The sequence below is a fragment of the Macrobrachium rosenbergii genome, chromosome 14, assembly GCF_040412425.1.
Source record: "Macrobrachium rosenbergii isolate ZJJX-2024 chromosome 14, ASM4041242v1, whole genome shotgun sequence".
In the NCBI taxonomy this organism is placed as follows: domain Eukaryota; kingdom Metazoa; phylum Arthropoda; class Malacostraca; order Decapoda; family Palaemonidae; genus Macrobrachium; species Macrobrachium rosenbergii.
The window spans coordinates 49,570,168-49,587,002 of NC_089754.1; the positions used below are offsets into that span (position 1 = coordinate 49,570,168).

Consider the following 16,835-nt stretch of genomic DNA (forward strand, 5'->3'; position numbering starts at 1 on the left):
ATGAATATAAAAAAACTTATCTGAAAAAAACGAGGTAAGGGCAGACAGCCTCTGACTGATGAGGTAGCGGAGAAGCTTGTCATCTAGGCTGTATCAATCAGCCTGACTCAGCCTGACCGTATTCTGTAAAGCAGTTTTTTTTTTTTTTGAGCTTGCCACTGACAAACATCGATTAAATTGATTGGCCATTATGGATTAACATGTAGGAAGACCATGGAAAGAGTTGGGAAACAATGACAGCAACAATAATAATAATAATAATAATAATAATAATAATAATAATAATAATAATAATAATAATAATAATAATAATAACAGTAATGCCCAAACGCAAGCACACAAACAGACAGGCAAACAGACAGACAAATACACAAACGTAAATACATATACTTATATATATATATATATATATATATATATATATATATATATATATATATATATATATATATATATATATATATATATATATATATATATATATATATATATATATACGTTATAAGCCCTGCATTTATTTCCACCTGCGTTCTTGCCTTAGACTCTTAGAGGCTTAGACCATATGTCATATTGCTACATATGCACGCATTCATTGATATACCTTTCATTTTATATTTTATATATTTCCCCGTTTTTCACTTTTTTAAATATCAGTTTTTTTTCAACGATTTTGATATGCAGTTTTACACTCCTTCAAGTCTGCCCTTTAAAAATACTTGCACATCTTTGATGACATTTGGAACAAAATATTTCGCTTTCAAACACAGCTTCACAATTTTTTTTAATCACTGACCTGAAAATACTTAAAAAAAAAAAAGAAGATAATAAGCGTACGCCTTCGAAAAGGCTTGGCAAAAAGAGAAATTGTTACAACGGAAGCAAAGCTGGCCGCACAATAATTACAGTCGGAGTGGCCTAAAAGAGAACAAAAGCGAGGAGGTAAAGAGGGCAAATTATGCAGGTGGAAATGAAATGCAGGGCTTCTTTCAACGCGTCTTAATAAGCGGCAGGTGAGAATGCTCGGCTCACCTCGCCGGCAACGTCAAAGGAGGTTTTTCATTTTTTTTTTTTTTCTAAGGTTACCTGGGCAGCTCCATTAACTTCTGAAGGGCGCTCCTCTTGACTGTCTGTCTGTCTGTCTGTCTCTGCCCTTTTTGTGTGTCAGCACTTTGCAAGTGGCTTCATTAAGTCTCTCTCTCTTTCTCTCTCTCTCTCTCTCTCTCTCTCTCTCTCTCTCTCTCTCTCTCTCTCTCTCTCGCTCTCGCTCGCTCGCGCGCTTCTTAACGTGAATATGGTTTGCAACACTCCTTTAAAGATTCTCTCTCTGTCTCTCTCTCTCTCTCTCTCTCTCTCTCTCTCTCTCTCTCTCTCTCTCTCTCTCTCTCTCTCTCTCTCTCTACTTTTCACTCCCTTTCTCTTTACGCGAATATCGTTTGCAACCAACCGCTTAACAATTTCTCTCTCTCTCTCTCTCTCTCTCTCTCTCTCTCTCTCTCTCTCTCTCTCTCTACTTTTCACTCACTTTGTCTTTACATGAATATCGCTTGCAACCAACTGCTTAACAACTTTCTCTCTCTCTCTCTTTACATGAATATCGTTTCAACCTCTCTCTTTATGAAATTGTTTGCAATATCTCTCTCTCTCTCTCTCTCTCTCTCTCTCTCTCTCTCTCTCTCTCTCTCTCTCTCTAACACTTCTGCCGCCTTTCGTCGGCTGAACTTCTGATGGTACTTTATGTAAATGACGATCTGTTATTGATTTACGATATTTCGGTAATTGTGTAATATTTTTAGTTGGAATATAGCGCTGCTATACATCTCTCTGACGGATGTAACATCAATATATTGTTATTCTTGAGTCGAATGAAAGAATCAATTATTTATCATATACACTGTACGCAAACTTCCAGTTCAAATTTTAGCATTCGCTTCTCAAAAATCATGAAATCGTTTCCGTCGTCTTTCAGCGTCTGTCAATTACTTTATTACATTTTTTAATGAGAGTTTCGTATAGTTTTAAAATAAATGTGTACGTATATATTTGACCGTTTTGTTGATATTAGAATTGGGCCAAAAAGTAAATAGGAGTCTTCTTTTGGTTAAACACTGTGTTGACTTTTTGACCCCATTTACTGTATATTGTGGCATGTTTGGTCGTCATCCATTTGTTTCTTCAGTCATCCATTTATTCTCTTACCAGATCCACTGTTACTAGCAGAAATTTATTCAGTTGAAATATTATCTTGTTTTTAATTCAAACGTAAAGATTCAACTATCTTGCTAATTAGATTATAAGGTGAAATATAGCAGTTTTATTCAGTAATGGAATAAGATTTCATTTTATCTTGTTTTTAACTCCAATGTAAAGATTCGACTTAGAAAGAAATTTTGTGTTCTACAGTAAATTTATTAATTTTCACCGGAGTCTATCAGTCTCAGTTTTATTACTCTCCTTCCTAGAGAAATATTCGACAAAACATTTGTAAAAATGTTTGCAATATGGAACTGTTTCTATTAAAGAACAATTCCAGTATGTATACTAGAATTCTTCCCATTTTTAAGTCTAGTCAAATTTTTAAAATAGATATTCTTGTTTATGATTTGTAATAAATGTGTGCAAAAATTGTGTTGAATCTTTTCATACAGAGTTGTTGAGCGGTGTTTTAAATTTAATCCTCGAATGCCCTTCTTTGCTCATTTGAGATCATAATAATAATAATAATAATAATAATAATAGTAATAATAATAATAACAATGAACTCATTTTTGCGTTATGTCTTCCGCGTACTGTATTCCCCTTTCATTTCATAACTCGGACCCTAAGAGCAATAGTTTTTCAACTCGCTGTGTCATAACTTTTCAAGAGAGATTGTGGCAAAAGCCACGCAGAAGAGCCCTTTCCCTCTTCCCCTCCCCTCCCCGCTTCCCCCTTTCCCCCCCTCCCCTATTGTTCTTCCTCAGACTTCCTTGCAAGCGTTCACATTATCTTTTGCAAACGCTCGCACCTTTGCCATTGTCCCCATGAAAGGAGGTGTGACAATGTCTGCCTCCACAAAGACTTACAAGAATACACGTAAAAAGTTTTTATGTATGCTATATAAATTTTTATATATATATATATAAATATATATATATATATATATATATATATATATATATATATATATATATATATATATATATATATATATATATATATATATACTGTAGACACATATTTACATACTTACACATATTCATTTACATTTATATATATGTATGTATATATATATATATATATATATATATATATATATATATATATATATATATATATATATATATATATAAATGAACACATGAGAGCGTGTTTCACAGTAATAAATGGGAGTAAAAATTTACATTATACTCTCTCTCTCTCTCTCTCTCTCTCTCTCTCTCTCTCTCTCTCTCTCTCTCTCTCTATATATCTCTATAGGAGGCAGTGCACTCTTAATGGAGGTCAAAGATAATTCCACTAAAGCTCAATACTAAGCTTAAATTTACCAATAATTCTTCGCGCTAATATGTAACGGATTATCGCATATCCGCAATCATTCTTCGAATATCTTTAAAATATAACCTATCCTTTATAGCGTATGCTTCTTGTTTTCTTTACCGATACCACTCGTTAAGAACAGTGGTTTTTGTAATGTACCTTATTTAAGATATTACTTCATTTCTTGTCTTGCTCTGCAAACATCATTCCGCAGTCTCTTGATGTTATATAATACTGCAGCTTCTAATTTAAGCTGCTTGCAGAATATACTAAAAAATGGTTTCTGATGTATTAATATCACAGTTCCATATATTTAATGTCTTTGCCTGTTTGGGTAACTGACGGCGTTTTTTCTTCAGCTTCCTTCTAGGAGTGATCTATAAATATCCGACGCAGGTTCTAAAGTTAAGATCTTATCAGAGATAAGATAATAGCAAGGCATAAAAGAAATTCAAGTTTATTTTGGCTAGGATATATATATATATATCCATGTAAATACACATACATATGTGTATAAGTACATATATAAATATATATGTATATACACACATATTTATATATGTATAAATATATATATATATATATATATATATATATATATATATATGTGTGTGTGTGTGTGTGTGTGTACATCTGTGTGTGTGTATATATATATATATATATATATATATATATATATAAATGTATTTGTATAATCTTAATGATTATAATTATATGACTCTCGGACTGCGTTCACTCATTTGTGAGGCTTTACTTAAGCTAGATTATTGTATGACGTGCAAAGAAAATAAACTAAATGACCTAATATTCTTATGAATAAAATGTCACTAAAGTTATAAGTCTGTGATTTAGTTTAATATAGAAAGGAGTTTTCAAAGTATTTTACCTTAAGTAAATAAACCAATCATCAAATCAAGCACTTGAAATGATGCTTAATAATATAAAAAATGGACAGGAATTTCGATCAAGTGGCCATTGCTAGAGGATAAAATAACTGATATTTTTATTAAGCAAGTTAATTCACAGTCTCACAGTGAGTCTTTCATCTAACACTGATAAGCTGTCATTTTGATTACGCTGGTATCACAGCTGCAGCTCTTAGTACCCAGTCTGATTTCGTCGACTGCGCGCGCTGCGGCAGGATTCGTTGGCCATTGTTCGAGTTTTCAGAAGTTTGTGAGTGTTTTCTCTTCTTCTTCCTTCCTGCTATTTATTTTTGGGACAAATCGGTCTTTTGTTCATTTTAGGGGTTTGAACGAGGAATAAATGTTCATATTTTCATGGTGAACGAGGGACAGACTAGTCGAAAATTGTTCTTTTCCTGGCAACAACGTGGCTGTTTTGTAAGTAGGTGGTGTGTACTTTCGTTTCTTGCGAACGCATTGTTGTTTTTCCAAGTATTGTGGGTTCTACAACTTAGGTGGTATGTACTTTCGTTTCCTGTAAACACATTGTTGTTTTTCCAAGTGTTGTGGGTTCTACAACTTAGGTGATGTGTACTTTCGTTTCTTGCAAACACGTTGTTGTTTTTCCAAATGTTGTGGGTTCTAAAACTTAGGTGGCTTATACTTTCGTTTCCTGCAAACACGTTGTTGTTTCTCCAAGCGTTGTGGGTTAGACACCTTAGGTGGCGTGTATATTCGTTTTCTGCAAAGACGTTGTTGTTTTTCCAAGAGTTGTGGGTTCTCCAGCTTAGGTGGTGTTTCGGTTCCTGCAAACTTATAGTTGTTTTTCCAAGTGTTGTGGTTCTACAACTGAATACCTTTTTTTTATAAAATGATGAATCCTTAGGTGAAAATAACATTATTTCTTATTTCCTAAGTTATAAAGTACAAAATAAGATCATGAGATTTACTTATCCCTTGAAAATATGGGGCTACTAAAGTTTGACTTTAACGAAACTTTGTGGCCACGATTTTTAAAGGAAACTTTCCGCTGGATGCCATAAAAATAACCCCGGGCGTCTTTCATTAAAACTTTCATGCAAAATTTTGTTGCATTTTGCAATCTCGCTGATAGTTCCGTTGAACACTGAATTTATTCCCCTGTCCCTGTTTTTAGGATTTAATGAAATTTTGAGTTTATTACAAATCCCTTACATATTTCAGCTTTATTTTCTCATAGTTATATTTTTAGCAGCTGTGAATTCTTTCTCTCTTTTTACGTGGAGTTTTATTTCTTTATTAGAATTAAACATTTCAACATTCAGGTTTCAGGAGTAAGTGTGTTTAAATGCATGGCTTTTACGAACAAGTAACGCAGTTACTAAGTGCCTCTATTTTTTTTTTTATTAGTAATAGCGAAGTTTTCTCCTTTTCTTCGTAAGCACATTTTATCAGGAGAACTGAATGGTGAATCTTATCGTGCCTTATCCATATTCTTTGTCCGTGCACAGCAGCTCACAGCTCATCTCTCTTTTATATAAGTATAAATAATTTAACTCCATTGTGAGCTGCTTTGAAATATTTTCTATTAACGTGAAATACCAACACTCATATGAATCTTGAAAATTATCCATAAGATAGAACCTATCATTTGCTGATAAACATCGAAATATTTAAGCAATAGTATTTTCTTGTGGACCTAATAGATTTTAAGTTCATATCACCATATCTCAAAAAGATAACTTTTTATGTGTTCAGTATCAAAGATAAAAAGAACAGTGAATGTCTGTGACAGACAAAAGTGGTTAGGCTGTTTATTCCCATTCAAATGAAACGACAGCTCTGACGTCGTGGAAGAATATTATGATTATTTTTACAGTGCTGATGACTGTTGCTAAGCTGTAGTGATGACTGATAATCTATTCATTTTATACAACCAAAGAACTAAGCTTACCCAAGATAGAATCAGTGATATCCATCATCGTTTAGGAATTTGTTATTGAATTTGATCTCTCTGGAAGGAATGCTTAATTGAGGATGTTTCCTGACATAAAAATGCATAGTATCAGCTGACGTTCAAAAGCATTTTCAGATATTTCTAGCATTAATATTTTGTAATATCCATCATCATTCAAGAATTCGTTATTGAATTTTATAACCGTGGAATGAATACTTAAACAAAGATGATTTCTGATATAAAAATTCTTAGTATAAAGCTGACGTTTAATTGTATTTTCAGATATTTTTTAACGTTAATATTTTTAACATTTCTCATTCACAGAAGAGGAAGGGAAAAAGATAGTAAAAGCGAAAACATGATATCGAATTTGATATCGCTGGAATAAATGCTTATTCAAAGATGTTTCCTGAAACAAAAATGCGTTTAGTAACAGTCGATGTTCAATTGTATCTGAGGATACTTCTATCGTTAATATTTCTAAAATTTCTCATTCACAGAACAAGTAACGAAAAAGAGAGTAAAAGTGAAAAATTGTTATTGAATTTATTACTAATGGAATAACTTTAATCAAAGATGTTACATGAAATAAAAAGGAATAGTCTCAGCTGACGTTCACATTTATTTTCAGATATTTCTAACCTTAATATCGTTTGAATTTTTCATTCACAAAACAAGAAACCGAAAAGACGGTAAAAGTGAAAATTTTTTTATTGAATTTATTACTGATGGAATAATTACTTTTAAAATGTCACATAAAACAAAGATGCGTCTAGTATCAGCTGACGTTCAAATGCATCTTAAGATATTTTTAGCGTTAATATTTTTTTTTCCATCCACAGAACAAGAAACGGGAAAGATGGTAAAGGCAAAAGTGTGGCTTCTGGTCAGACGTCCCGATGGGTTACCTGTCCCACAGGATTTCAAGCTTATTGAGGAGGATTTGCCACCTTGTGGAGATGGAGGTAAGAAATCGGCATCGCAAACAATTGTACAGTAAATCTCTCTCTCTCTCTCTCTCTCAATAAAGATCTACAGGCAAGATCTCTCTCTCTCTCTCTCTCTCTCTCTCTCTCTCTCTCTCTCTCACACACACACACAACACAGCTTCTCTCTCTCTCTCTCTCTCTCTCTCTCTCTCTCTCTCTCTCTCTCACACACACAGTAAAGATAAACCGCTTATAACACAGGCAAGATCAAAGAATAGGTTAAGCTTCTCTCTCTCTCTCTCTCTCTCTCTCTCTCTCTCTCTCTCTCTCTCTCTCTCTCTCTCTCTCACAAACACACACACAATAAAGATAGACCGCAGCTTGGAAGGGTGTATTATCACAACTTGTTAGAATACAGGCAAGACCAAATAATGTTAAGCCCCTTCTCTCTCTCTCTCTCTATCATACACACACACTCGCAATAAAGATAAACCGCCACTTGGATGGGTGTATTATCAAAACTTGTTAAAGTACGAGCAAGACCAAGTAAGAAGTTAAGCCTCTCTCTCTCTCTCTCTCTCTCTCTCTCTCTCTCTCTCTCTCTCTCTCTCTCTCTCTCTCTCTCTCTCTCAAAAAGAATGATAAACAAAACTTTTTTTATTACTGTTTTGTGTTTAGAGAAGTCCAAACAGAAAGCTATCTACGATAGTAGGAAAACACAATACTTTGAGCAAATTTTTAAAAGAGTAGCACTTAAGATATCATATATATATATATATATATATATATATATATATATATATATATATATATATATATATATATATATATATGTATATATATATATACATGTATATATATATATATGTGTGTGTGTGTGTGTGTGTGTCCCACTGAAGGTCAAAGGAACTATGTAAATAGAAGAGGCCCTTATCTATCCGGTTCAGAAGGTCAAGTTCACTGTCAAACAACCACGCACAGTAAATTATCACATACTCACATTACTTACCTTTGGAACAGATAAGTCGATATAAGTAAAACGACACTGGAGTGATTCTGTATTTAAAGAATTATTCATTGAGTTGGTCACATGACTTTCGCAATGCAGTCTGGGTGCAAACCAAAGGGAATGTATGAAGAAACTTAAGTGCAAAGGAAAGGTGCTGAAAATTAGTTTTTCAAATATCGTCCAGAACAGAAATGTATCTTATTCATTGTCATAAGTAGTAGTATATATATAATTAGTTACCCGGCTTTCCGGTCTTATCGTGACTCATTGCCAAATGCGCTATTTCTCTTAGTTCTGTTGTAAGACTCAGTAACAAAGGTTGTTGTAAAAGGAGCCAGGGTTAGGCCTAACCAACTTTCAGCTATCTCTGTCGGGTCTTGTCGTAAGTCACATTCGCGGGATATTAATAAATAATGTAATGATAATATTGCTACGTACAGGGGTATTCATTATAATAATTTTTATTTATTTTTGTGCTCCGTTTTTCTTAAAGAAATGGACGTAATAAATTTACATGTGGGAGTATTGAATGATTCACAGTACAGTTTGTAATATAATACACAGCAATATCGAATACAGACGACGTGAGTGTTAAATTCATTATAGTTTCAATAAATCAGGCAAATTTGTCATCTATTAACAATGTAAAGTCTTCTCATGTTAATTCTCTGTCCATACTAATTATGCGCTTTCCTTACCCCTAAAATCTGTAACGGAAAATACTGTCTATATCAGCTCAGTATCACTAATTGTAATTTGATTCAAATGTGCTAGCGGTTGTAATCAGTGCAGTTGCAGCTCGTTTCGAAAGGCGGTTACAAAAGGCGTTTTGATATCCTTTGTCTGTTGCTAGTATATATTTAGCTGGCCTTCTGACAGCAATGGTCCGTAAGTGATATCAAGGCGCTGAAATGAACAAAAGGTCTACTTTTGACTTTTGGACTTCCGTGAACCAACAGAGATAGCACAGTGGCCATGATGGCGCCTGGTGCAGATGGAAAGGTATTGTACAGTCATATGAGTCGGAGCTCTGAGGGGCTGATGATATTCCTGGTAATTGATTGAGTCATGGTCTTCAGGTGAACTGATATCTATCTGTATATCCTCTTTTGTTAGAGGTTGTTTCTGTGTATCCATTGTTTGAAGTCAAATTTGAGTTGATGCTTTCATTACTGTTATCATTGCGCCTTATCGAATGGCCAGGGTTTGGAGTTTCCCAACAAGGGGAATTCTGTATAACTCTGTTTCATAACTTGACTTTGTTGTCAGGGGCGAGGACGAACAGGGATCACTAGTAGCGTTCATTGTGGTTTTATTTTGGTAATGGAGAAGACGACGTCCAATATTTAGAGATCGCAGTCATCTGAAGCTTGATTGTAATTTTTTTAGCACTGTAGGACATTTCTTCTCTAGTTGTCTCCAACGCCTTTTGTGCAAAATGATTGCAAGTGATACTTTCCCAGGTCTGGTAATCGTTTTTGCCCAGACCTACCTACGTAGGGGAGGACAGCTTATCTAAACAATGCATGACTGTGTTGCTTCTTAAAGTCTTTTTGATTGGCGATTTGATTGTTTCATGTTTAGGTTTTTGGCATCATTCCTGTTAGAGTAATCAATTAGCTATTTTTTTTTATAATCTTATGCCCTTTTTTTATCAAATTTCTCTCGACATGCTCCTCTTGCTTATAGTCAAGAAGCACAGTTATATTAAAAAAAGTGGTATGCAAGTTATGAACATGGTCCTTCCCCAAAGAAATTTCATTTAATAATGTTGCTGACTGACAGGTATTAATTACAATGTTTTTTAGACTTAGCTACTAAATGTTTCTCTTACAGGAGCAAATTTAATACATTTTCAAAGGAGGGCATCAGTGATATACAGAGTATAGTTATATTTACGTGTATCTTTTAGAGAATAATTTAGTGAGGTAAATCCGTTTAATCTTTAAATAAATAGAAAAAATCCTATATATCAATATTCTTTAATGTCAGCAGATCAGGAAAATTAAGTGAATATCAATCACTGTCTACATCAGGCATTCATTTGCTAGATAATTTGTCGGAAAATATTTCGTATAAGAGGGATGCATATTTTAAATCATTAGTTGGAAAACATTTTCTCTATTAGCTACATATAATGTTTTATAACATAAACCAAATATTGTTTTAGATACACGTATATATTTACGGGTGTTGCTACGTGTATCGAACTGGGTTATGCTCTGTTGCTCTTCAGGCAATACCAACCAATAGCAGAATGCCCTTAATGGAAGGAGTATAATCTATAACAACGTGTTAGATCTTTGGGTATGTCTCTGAAGGATCTTTCTTAATAATAATAATAATAATAATTTGGCAGCGGGGAGTCTAACGATCAAGTGGGAGTCCTTAGCGGGCAACACTTTTATGATGCTGATGTCACTATCCAGAACCAGGGGCATAATAATAATAATAATAATAATAATAATAATAATAATAATAATAAGATAATAATAATAATAATAATAATAATAATAATAAAGACAACGTGTTATTTATTTTCAGATATTATCATCGAGGCTGAATTCTACAGCGTGGATCCATATCAGAGATACAAAGCGAGGGAAATACCCCTGAATGGGCCCATGTATGGAAGTCAAGTGGCAAAGTGAGTTATAGTAGTGACTTTGTTATGAAGTAACTTCAAGGTTGATTATGCAGTTAATCTTTGACGATTTGGTATGTATAGAAATGAATATCAGTTCGTTGACGGTCTTACGTTATATATACGTATATACTGTATATATATACATATATATATATATATATATATATATATATATATATATATATACTGTATATATATATATATATATATATATATATATATATATATATATATATATATATATATATATATATATATATATATATATATATATATTATATATTATGGATTATGGATTAAACTTAAAATATACTGTATGTTGTGGAGTTGTATTAAACTTAAAATATATATATATATATATATATATATATATATATATATATATATATATATATATATATATATATATATATATATATATATATATATACTGTATGTTGTGGAGTTGTGGATTAAACTTAAAATATCCACGCGGCTAATGTTTTAATTAATGTGAAGACTTTAAAATGAAGAAAATTTCATACATAAAGATGCAGTTACACACTATACAAATACATATACATATACATATTCGAGTGGGATATTTCAGTTTCACCATCAACAACCATTTGAAGCGTTCCGATTAAAATAGGATTTATTGGCACTCAATACGGTATGAACTGATAGCCAGCTGGCAATAACTGCAATATACCTTTTATCATTTCGTTATTTGTTGGTGAAATAAAAAAAATTTTTTTAGTGGATATTAAGGCATATAGTTAATACTTTTGACAATGATCAAGATGACGTTTGTGTATAAATCATAACTGTAAGATATTAAAGCAATAGTAAAAGCTTGCTAAATAATATTTCTGAACGTTTTTATTGATTTAGTTATCATTGTTCTTGCTAGTATTTCATCATGAATAAGCTAGAAAATTCTCTCTCTCTCTCTCTCTCTCTCTCTCTTTTATATTATATATATATTATACTATACTGTATATATATGTATATATGTACATACTTACATATATATATGTATGCATATATATATATATATATATATATATATATATATATATATATATATATATATATATATATGTGTATGTGTGTGTGTGTGTGTGTGTGTGTGTGAGAGAGAGAGAGAGAGAGAGAGAGAGAGAGAGAGAGAGAGTGACAGTGATATCGTGTTTGCAAATTTTGACGAGGTGTAAAGTTTAACTAACCTTTTGTCCCATTTACCATAAACCACCAATAAAAAAAAAGCCCCGATTGGATGTTATTTATTTTGACTGTATACTGTCAGAATTTCCAAAGGGGAAATGCTGACAAAAATAAAAAATTGACACTGCATATACCTAAAATTTGCCTGAATACAAGGATTCATTCTCTGATTTTTTTTATCAGAGCAGGCATTGTTACCTATCTTATTTGTTTCTCTCAGAGTAATTGAGAGCAAAAATCCTTCGTGGAAAGTAGGATTCTACCTGGTGTGCTATCCTGGCTGGAGGTCCCATACACACATCACAGCAAAGGAGTTGAAAGAAGGTGGCGTCGTTGCTTACACCCCACTGCCCGATACGGCACCTCTGCCAAGAAGTGTGGCCTTGGGAGTTTTGGGTATGCCTGGGTAAGGAAGCATTCATTTTTAGGGGCTTGGTAACCAGACATACAAAAAACTAATGCTCTATATCCAGTACTAAATCCAAAAGTTATGATGGTCCTTGGGATGCTTTTCTTAAGATTAGATTATGTACTTTAATATACCATTGTTTATAAGGTAGTAGCTACAAATGACAAACCATTATTCATAATTCAGGACCTACAAATGATATACCATGATTCATAATTTAGTTGCTACACAAAAATTATATTTTCAGCAATTTGTGCAGGAGTAGGGAGGATTCCAGATATGCTTTACTCAAGATTAAAGTTGAATGCATTTTGATGTACCGTTAACTTTTCTCGGGGTTCTTAAATTACGTCTTTAACTATAGAGTAGAGTCTTTTCTGATCAGAAAACATGAAGAATATGGACTCTCTTAATTTCTTAACTTCTTCTACTTCCAGAAACACTGCCTATTTTGGCTTCTTGGAGCTATGTGAGCCAAAACCTGGAGACACTGTTCTTGTTAACGCTGCTGCTGGAGCTGTAGGGAGTGCTGTGGTTCAGATAGCGAAGATCAAAGGTATTCCTTCAGTTGTGATAAATAGTAACAGTAATTCACTTATGATTATGTTTAGCAAATTTTAAGCACAAAGATGAGAGCAAAAGTTCATTAAAACCAGTATATTCATATATGAAATATGCATGTATGTGAACTGGAAAATGACATGTTATAAATTCATATTTTAGTGATTCTGGTGGAGTTATCGTCGTTATCGAGTTCTCGTTATAATCAACTGTTTTATTTAAAAGAAAAAAAGAATTGGTAATGAAAGTGAACCCTCTGTTTCATAAGAGGAAGATGTTACATTTCTCTCGTCACGTTACTTTTCATCTCACTTACAAAAGCCTAATATCGGGTTCAGCATCCCTAGCTTGGTTAATTCTTATAACTGAAAAGCTACTTGCATTTGTTTGCTAAACTATTGTCCTACCTTTTCTGCTGATCTTCTCTATCTTTTAACAGTAGGTGACTTACATTCTTTTTTTTATTATTGCTACTATTATTCTTGACTAGTCGATTTGGCAAGTAAAATAGCCCATATTGCCCCTCTGAGACAACCTCATAATACCCACCAGGACACCACATGTCACATTTACTTCCGGAGATCAGCAATCCTCTTTCATTCTCTTCGTTATTGGTTTCCTCTCCTGTTTTGCCAATATCCCAATAATCTCCCTTATTTCATTGTGACTGATTTTCATATTCATAATTCTCAAGAAGGGTCCGTGTCTTCCTTGATTATTAGACTTGTCTTTTTTAATTCTTTCTCCAGATTTTTTTTCATTAGTCTTCTGTGAATAGTTTTTCCCTTTTGTACAGGAATTAGTGCAAAAAAATAGGCGTCCTGACTGAATGATGAAGCCCTGAATAGAGAGTAAACTTGAACTGCTCAGTAGCTAAGAAGATTTTCTCATGTTCTTGTATTTTACCCAGGTAATTTTTAAATAAAAAGAAATTTTCCACTGCCCAGTTAGTAGATACCTCAGAATGTACTCCCCTTTAATATACTTTCCTTTAATATATATTCATACAGGTTGCAAGGTTATTCCTTTAATATATATTCAAACAGGTTGCAAGGTTATTGCATCAGCTGGGACTGAAGAAAAGTGCAAGTGGGTCAAGGAATTAGGTGCTGATTACGTATTCAACTACAAGACGTCCAAAATAGGGGATGAAATAAAGAAAGCTGCCCCTAATGGGATAAACTGTTACTTTGATAATGTGAGTATTATCCTAATCATTGGAACGTCAATATATTTGACTATTTAGCAAATTTTGACAGTAAAGTTTTGTCTTAAAGGAGTTGATGTGTAGCAAATCCAAAACTATGTTTGCAGATGATACGTTGGGTAAGACTTAAGCTAAGGAAAACCTAATTTGAACAATAATTGTCTTAGCATGATACTAATGTTGGTAATTTAATTTTAAATATAAATGTAAGTTCATTTATTTCATCTAGCCTTTAGAGCTAAACAAGACATGGTTTAAATTCAAACTTACAGTCCCAGTCTGTTCTTGAGTTATGTAAAAAGATTTGGCAGAAACTTTATTAATGAGGTCTGTTTTAATTTTACAAGCTCTACCAAACAACTTATCTCTGAATTTGATTTATGAAATAAGTTACTGATTCCACAAGGCTAAAAATAGTTAGTGATTCCACAAGGCTAAAAAGAGTTACTGATTCCACAAGGCTAAAAAGAGTTACTGGTTCCACAAGGCTAAAAAGTTACTGATTCCACAAGGCTAAAAAGAGTTACTGATTCCACAAGGCTAAAAACTGTCCACAAAATCAGATACAGGTATTGATACAGGTATCAAACGCCTTAATTTTCTTATCCGGTTCTTCAGGTCGCAGGAGACTTCACACTTGAGGCTCTGCCCCACATGGCTACCAAGGGCAGGATCTCTCTTTGTGGAGCCATCTCTTCCTACCATGAAGACAGGAGTAAATTAGTTGCAAGAAGTGAGTTCTTATTATTAAGGCGACTTATCAGAAGGAGATAGAATGTGAAGGAAATAGACAAAACAAAGATTATGCTTTACAGTTTATCGCTTAGTTATTTTGAAATATATTTCTTAAAGCTTTGATATACCTTTACATTGTTTTAGTTAATGGACATAGGATATCATTCGCATTCATTTACATCAGTGAACTTCTGACAGATCCAGTTATTTATTCATTTGGTTAGTTCTGTCTAAATTATTTTGCTCTTAAATTCATAGTTATTAAGGTAACTCCAGCATTTAGAAGATGTTTGTGAATTATTCAGACGTGATGTTCTAGGCTTAACAATCATTATGTAGAGGATTTTAGTTCAACAGCTATCAGAAGACTGAACTTGAAACAGAGACTCCTCAAGAGCATTCTTATAACTTTTCGTTCTGGTTGATGTGAAAAACTAACCGTCAGCTTTTTTTCCAGGTCCTTATGATCCAGCTATAATCATTTCCAGAAGTCTGCGACTGGAAGGATTCATGGTGCCAAATTGGGCAAGTCGATGGATGGAGGGTATTAAGCAGTTGAAAGAATGGCTAGTGCAGGTATGATTTACATTCATCATGAGGTGACCTTAGAATCCTCAACAGTCAACGTTTCAATAATGATTCCTTGATTACGCATAAATTGTAAACAAATTAAACAGCTCTGAATGCTGTTTCGCATAGTTTTCTGCAACTGCAATAAGTTCAACATGTCATTATTGTAAACAAATTAAACAACTTTGATTTCTCTAACACAAAATTTTACCTATAATACAATCGGTTCCATATATGGCAAATTATTTGGCATTTATAATGTCTGGTAATGTCCAGTACCTCACTGAACAACATTTTGTATCCTCCCAAATTTCTGACTCTAAATCGTTTTGAATCCACAGGGAAAACTCAAGTACAAGGAAACTGTTGAAGAAGGATTCGAAAACATTCCCAAAGCCTTTATTGGCTTGTTCACTGGAGACAATACTGGAAAGGCCATCGTTAAAGCATAAGCTAAATGTTCCTGAGTGACTGATGTTTGACAGAATTTCTTCAAGCGCCTCCTTGGTTAAGTTAGGTAAATGACTGGTTTGTGAAATGTGCATGAATAAAGATGAGATATAATGGAATTTTATATGAACTCGACGATATTGCCGTCAGTTGGAATAAAGTCTAATAGTGTTATTTATTCTTTTCCTACATTTGTCTCTTGAATTACTTTTAGTCCTGGCTCCTACGTTAACAGAAATAAATTGGCATGTATTGTTAGTGAGAAAATCCATATAAATCACAATACTCAACCCTTCGAAAATCTATACAAACTGAACCTCAATAACCGGAATTCGTTCCCTGCATCCTTTTCTGTTTTAACAAAACAAGAGTATCAAAGTCCATTCTCCACCACTCCACACTCTCTCTCTCTCTTTTCCTTGTTTCCATTAGGAATTTGGGTAGATTAAGGCATTCACTGAGATTCAACCACGTTTATTCCTTCTCCATTACTTTTGTCGTATATGATATCAAACATGAATGTGATGGTGGCATTAGGATGCCTTTCCCTTCGGCACCTACATTTAAGAAATAATCAAGAGGTAGAGCAGAATGTTCAGGAATACCAAGAATAGGAACTTCACCATTTACTAAGGAATCGTTATAGTCTCCAACAATGTCAACCCCCGTAGTGGGGTACAGCCGTCATTGCACCTCATGCGGTGCACTGCAGGCATTGCTTAAGGCTCTTTGCAGCTGCCTTCGGCCCCTAGCTG

The 16,835-nt window shown here is 33.5% G+C and overlaps 1 protein-coding gene across 1 annotated transcript; it reads left to right on the forward strand.

Moving 5' to 3' along the window:
- Positions 1–4,555: 4,555 nt before the first annotated feature.
- LOC136846120 (prostaglandin reductase 1-like) lies at positions 4,556–16,254 on the forward strand. Its single transcript, XM_067116864.1, has 9 exons — positions 4,556–4,692; positions 7,200–7,322; positions 10,840–10,942; positions 12,369–12,554; positions 12,995–13,113; positions 14,165–14,316; positions 14,944–15,058; positions 15,518–15,636; positions 15,972–16,254. The coding sequence occupies exons 2-9, from the start codon at positions 7,217–7,219 to the stop codon at positions 16,080–16,082; spliced, it is 1,011 nt and encodes a 336-aa protein (XP_066972965.1). The 5' UTR covers positions 4,556–4,692; positions 7,200–7,216; the 3' UTR covers positions 16,083–16,254.
- Positions 16,255–16,835: the final 581 nt, after the last annotated feature.

Coding starts and splice junctions, on each gene's coding strand:
- LOC136846120 (XM_067116864.1), top strand. CDS start 7,217: ATGGTAAAGGCAAAAGTGTGGCTTCTGGTCAGACGTCCCGATGGGTTA. Junction 13,114..14,164: donor TCAGATAGCGAAGATCAAAG/GTATTCCTTCAG, acceptor ATATTCAAACAG/GTTGCAAGGTTATTGCATCA. Junction 15,637..15,971: donor TGAAAGAATGGCTAGTGCAG/GTATGATTTACA, acceptor TTGAATCCACAG/GGAAAACTCAAGTACAAGGA.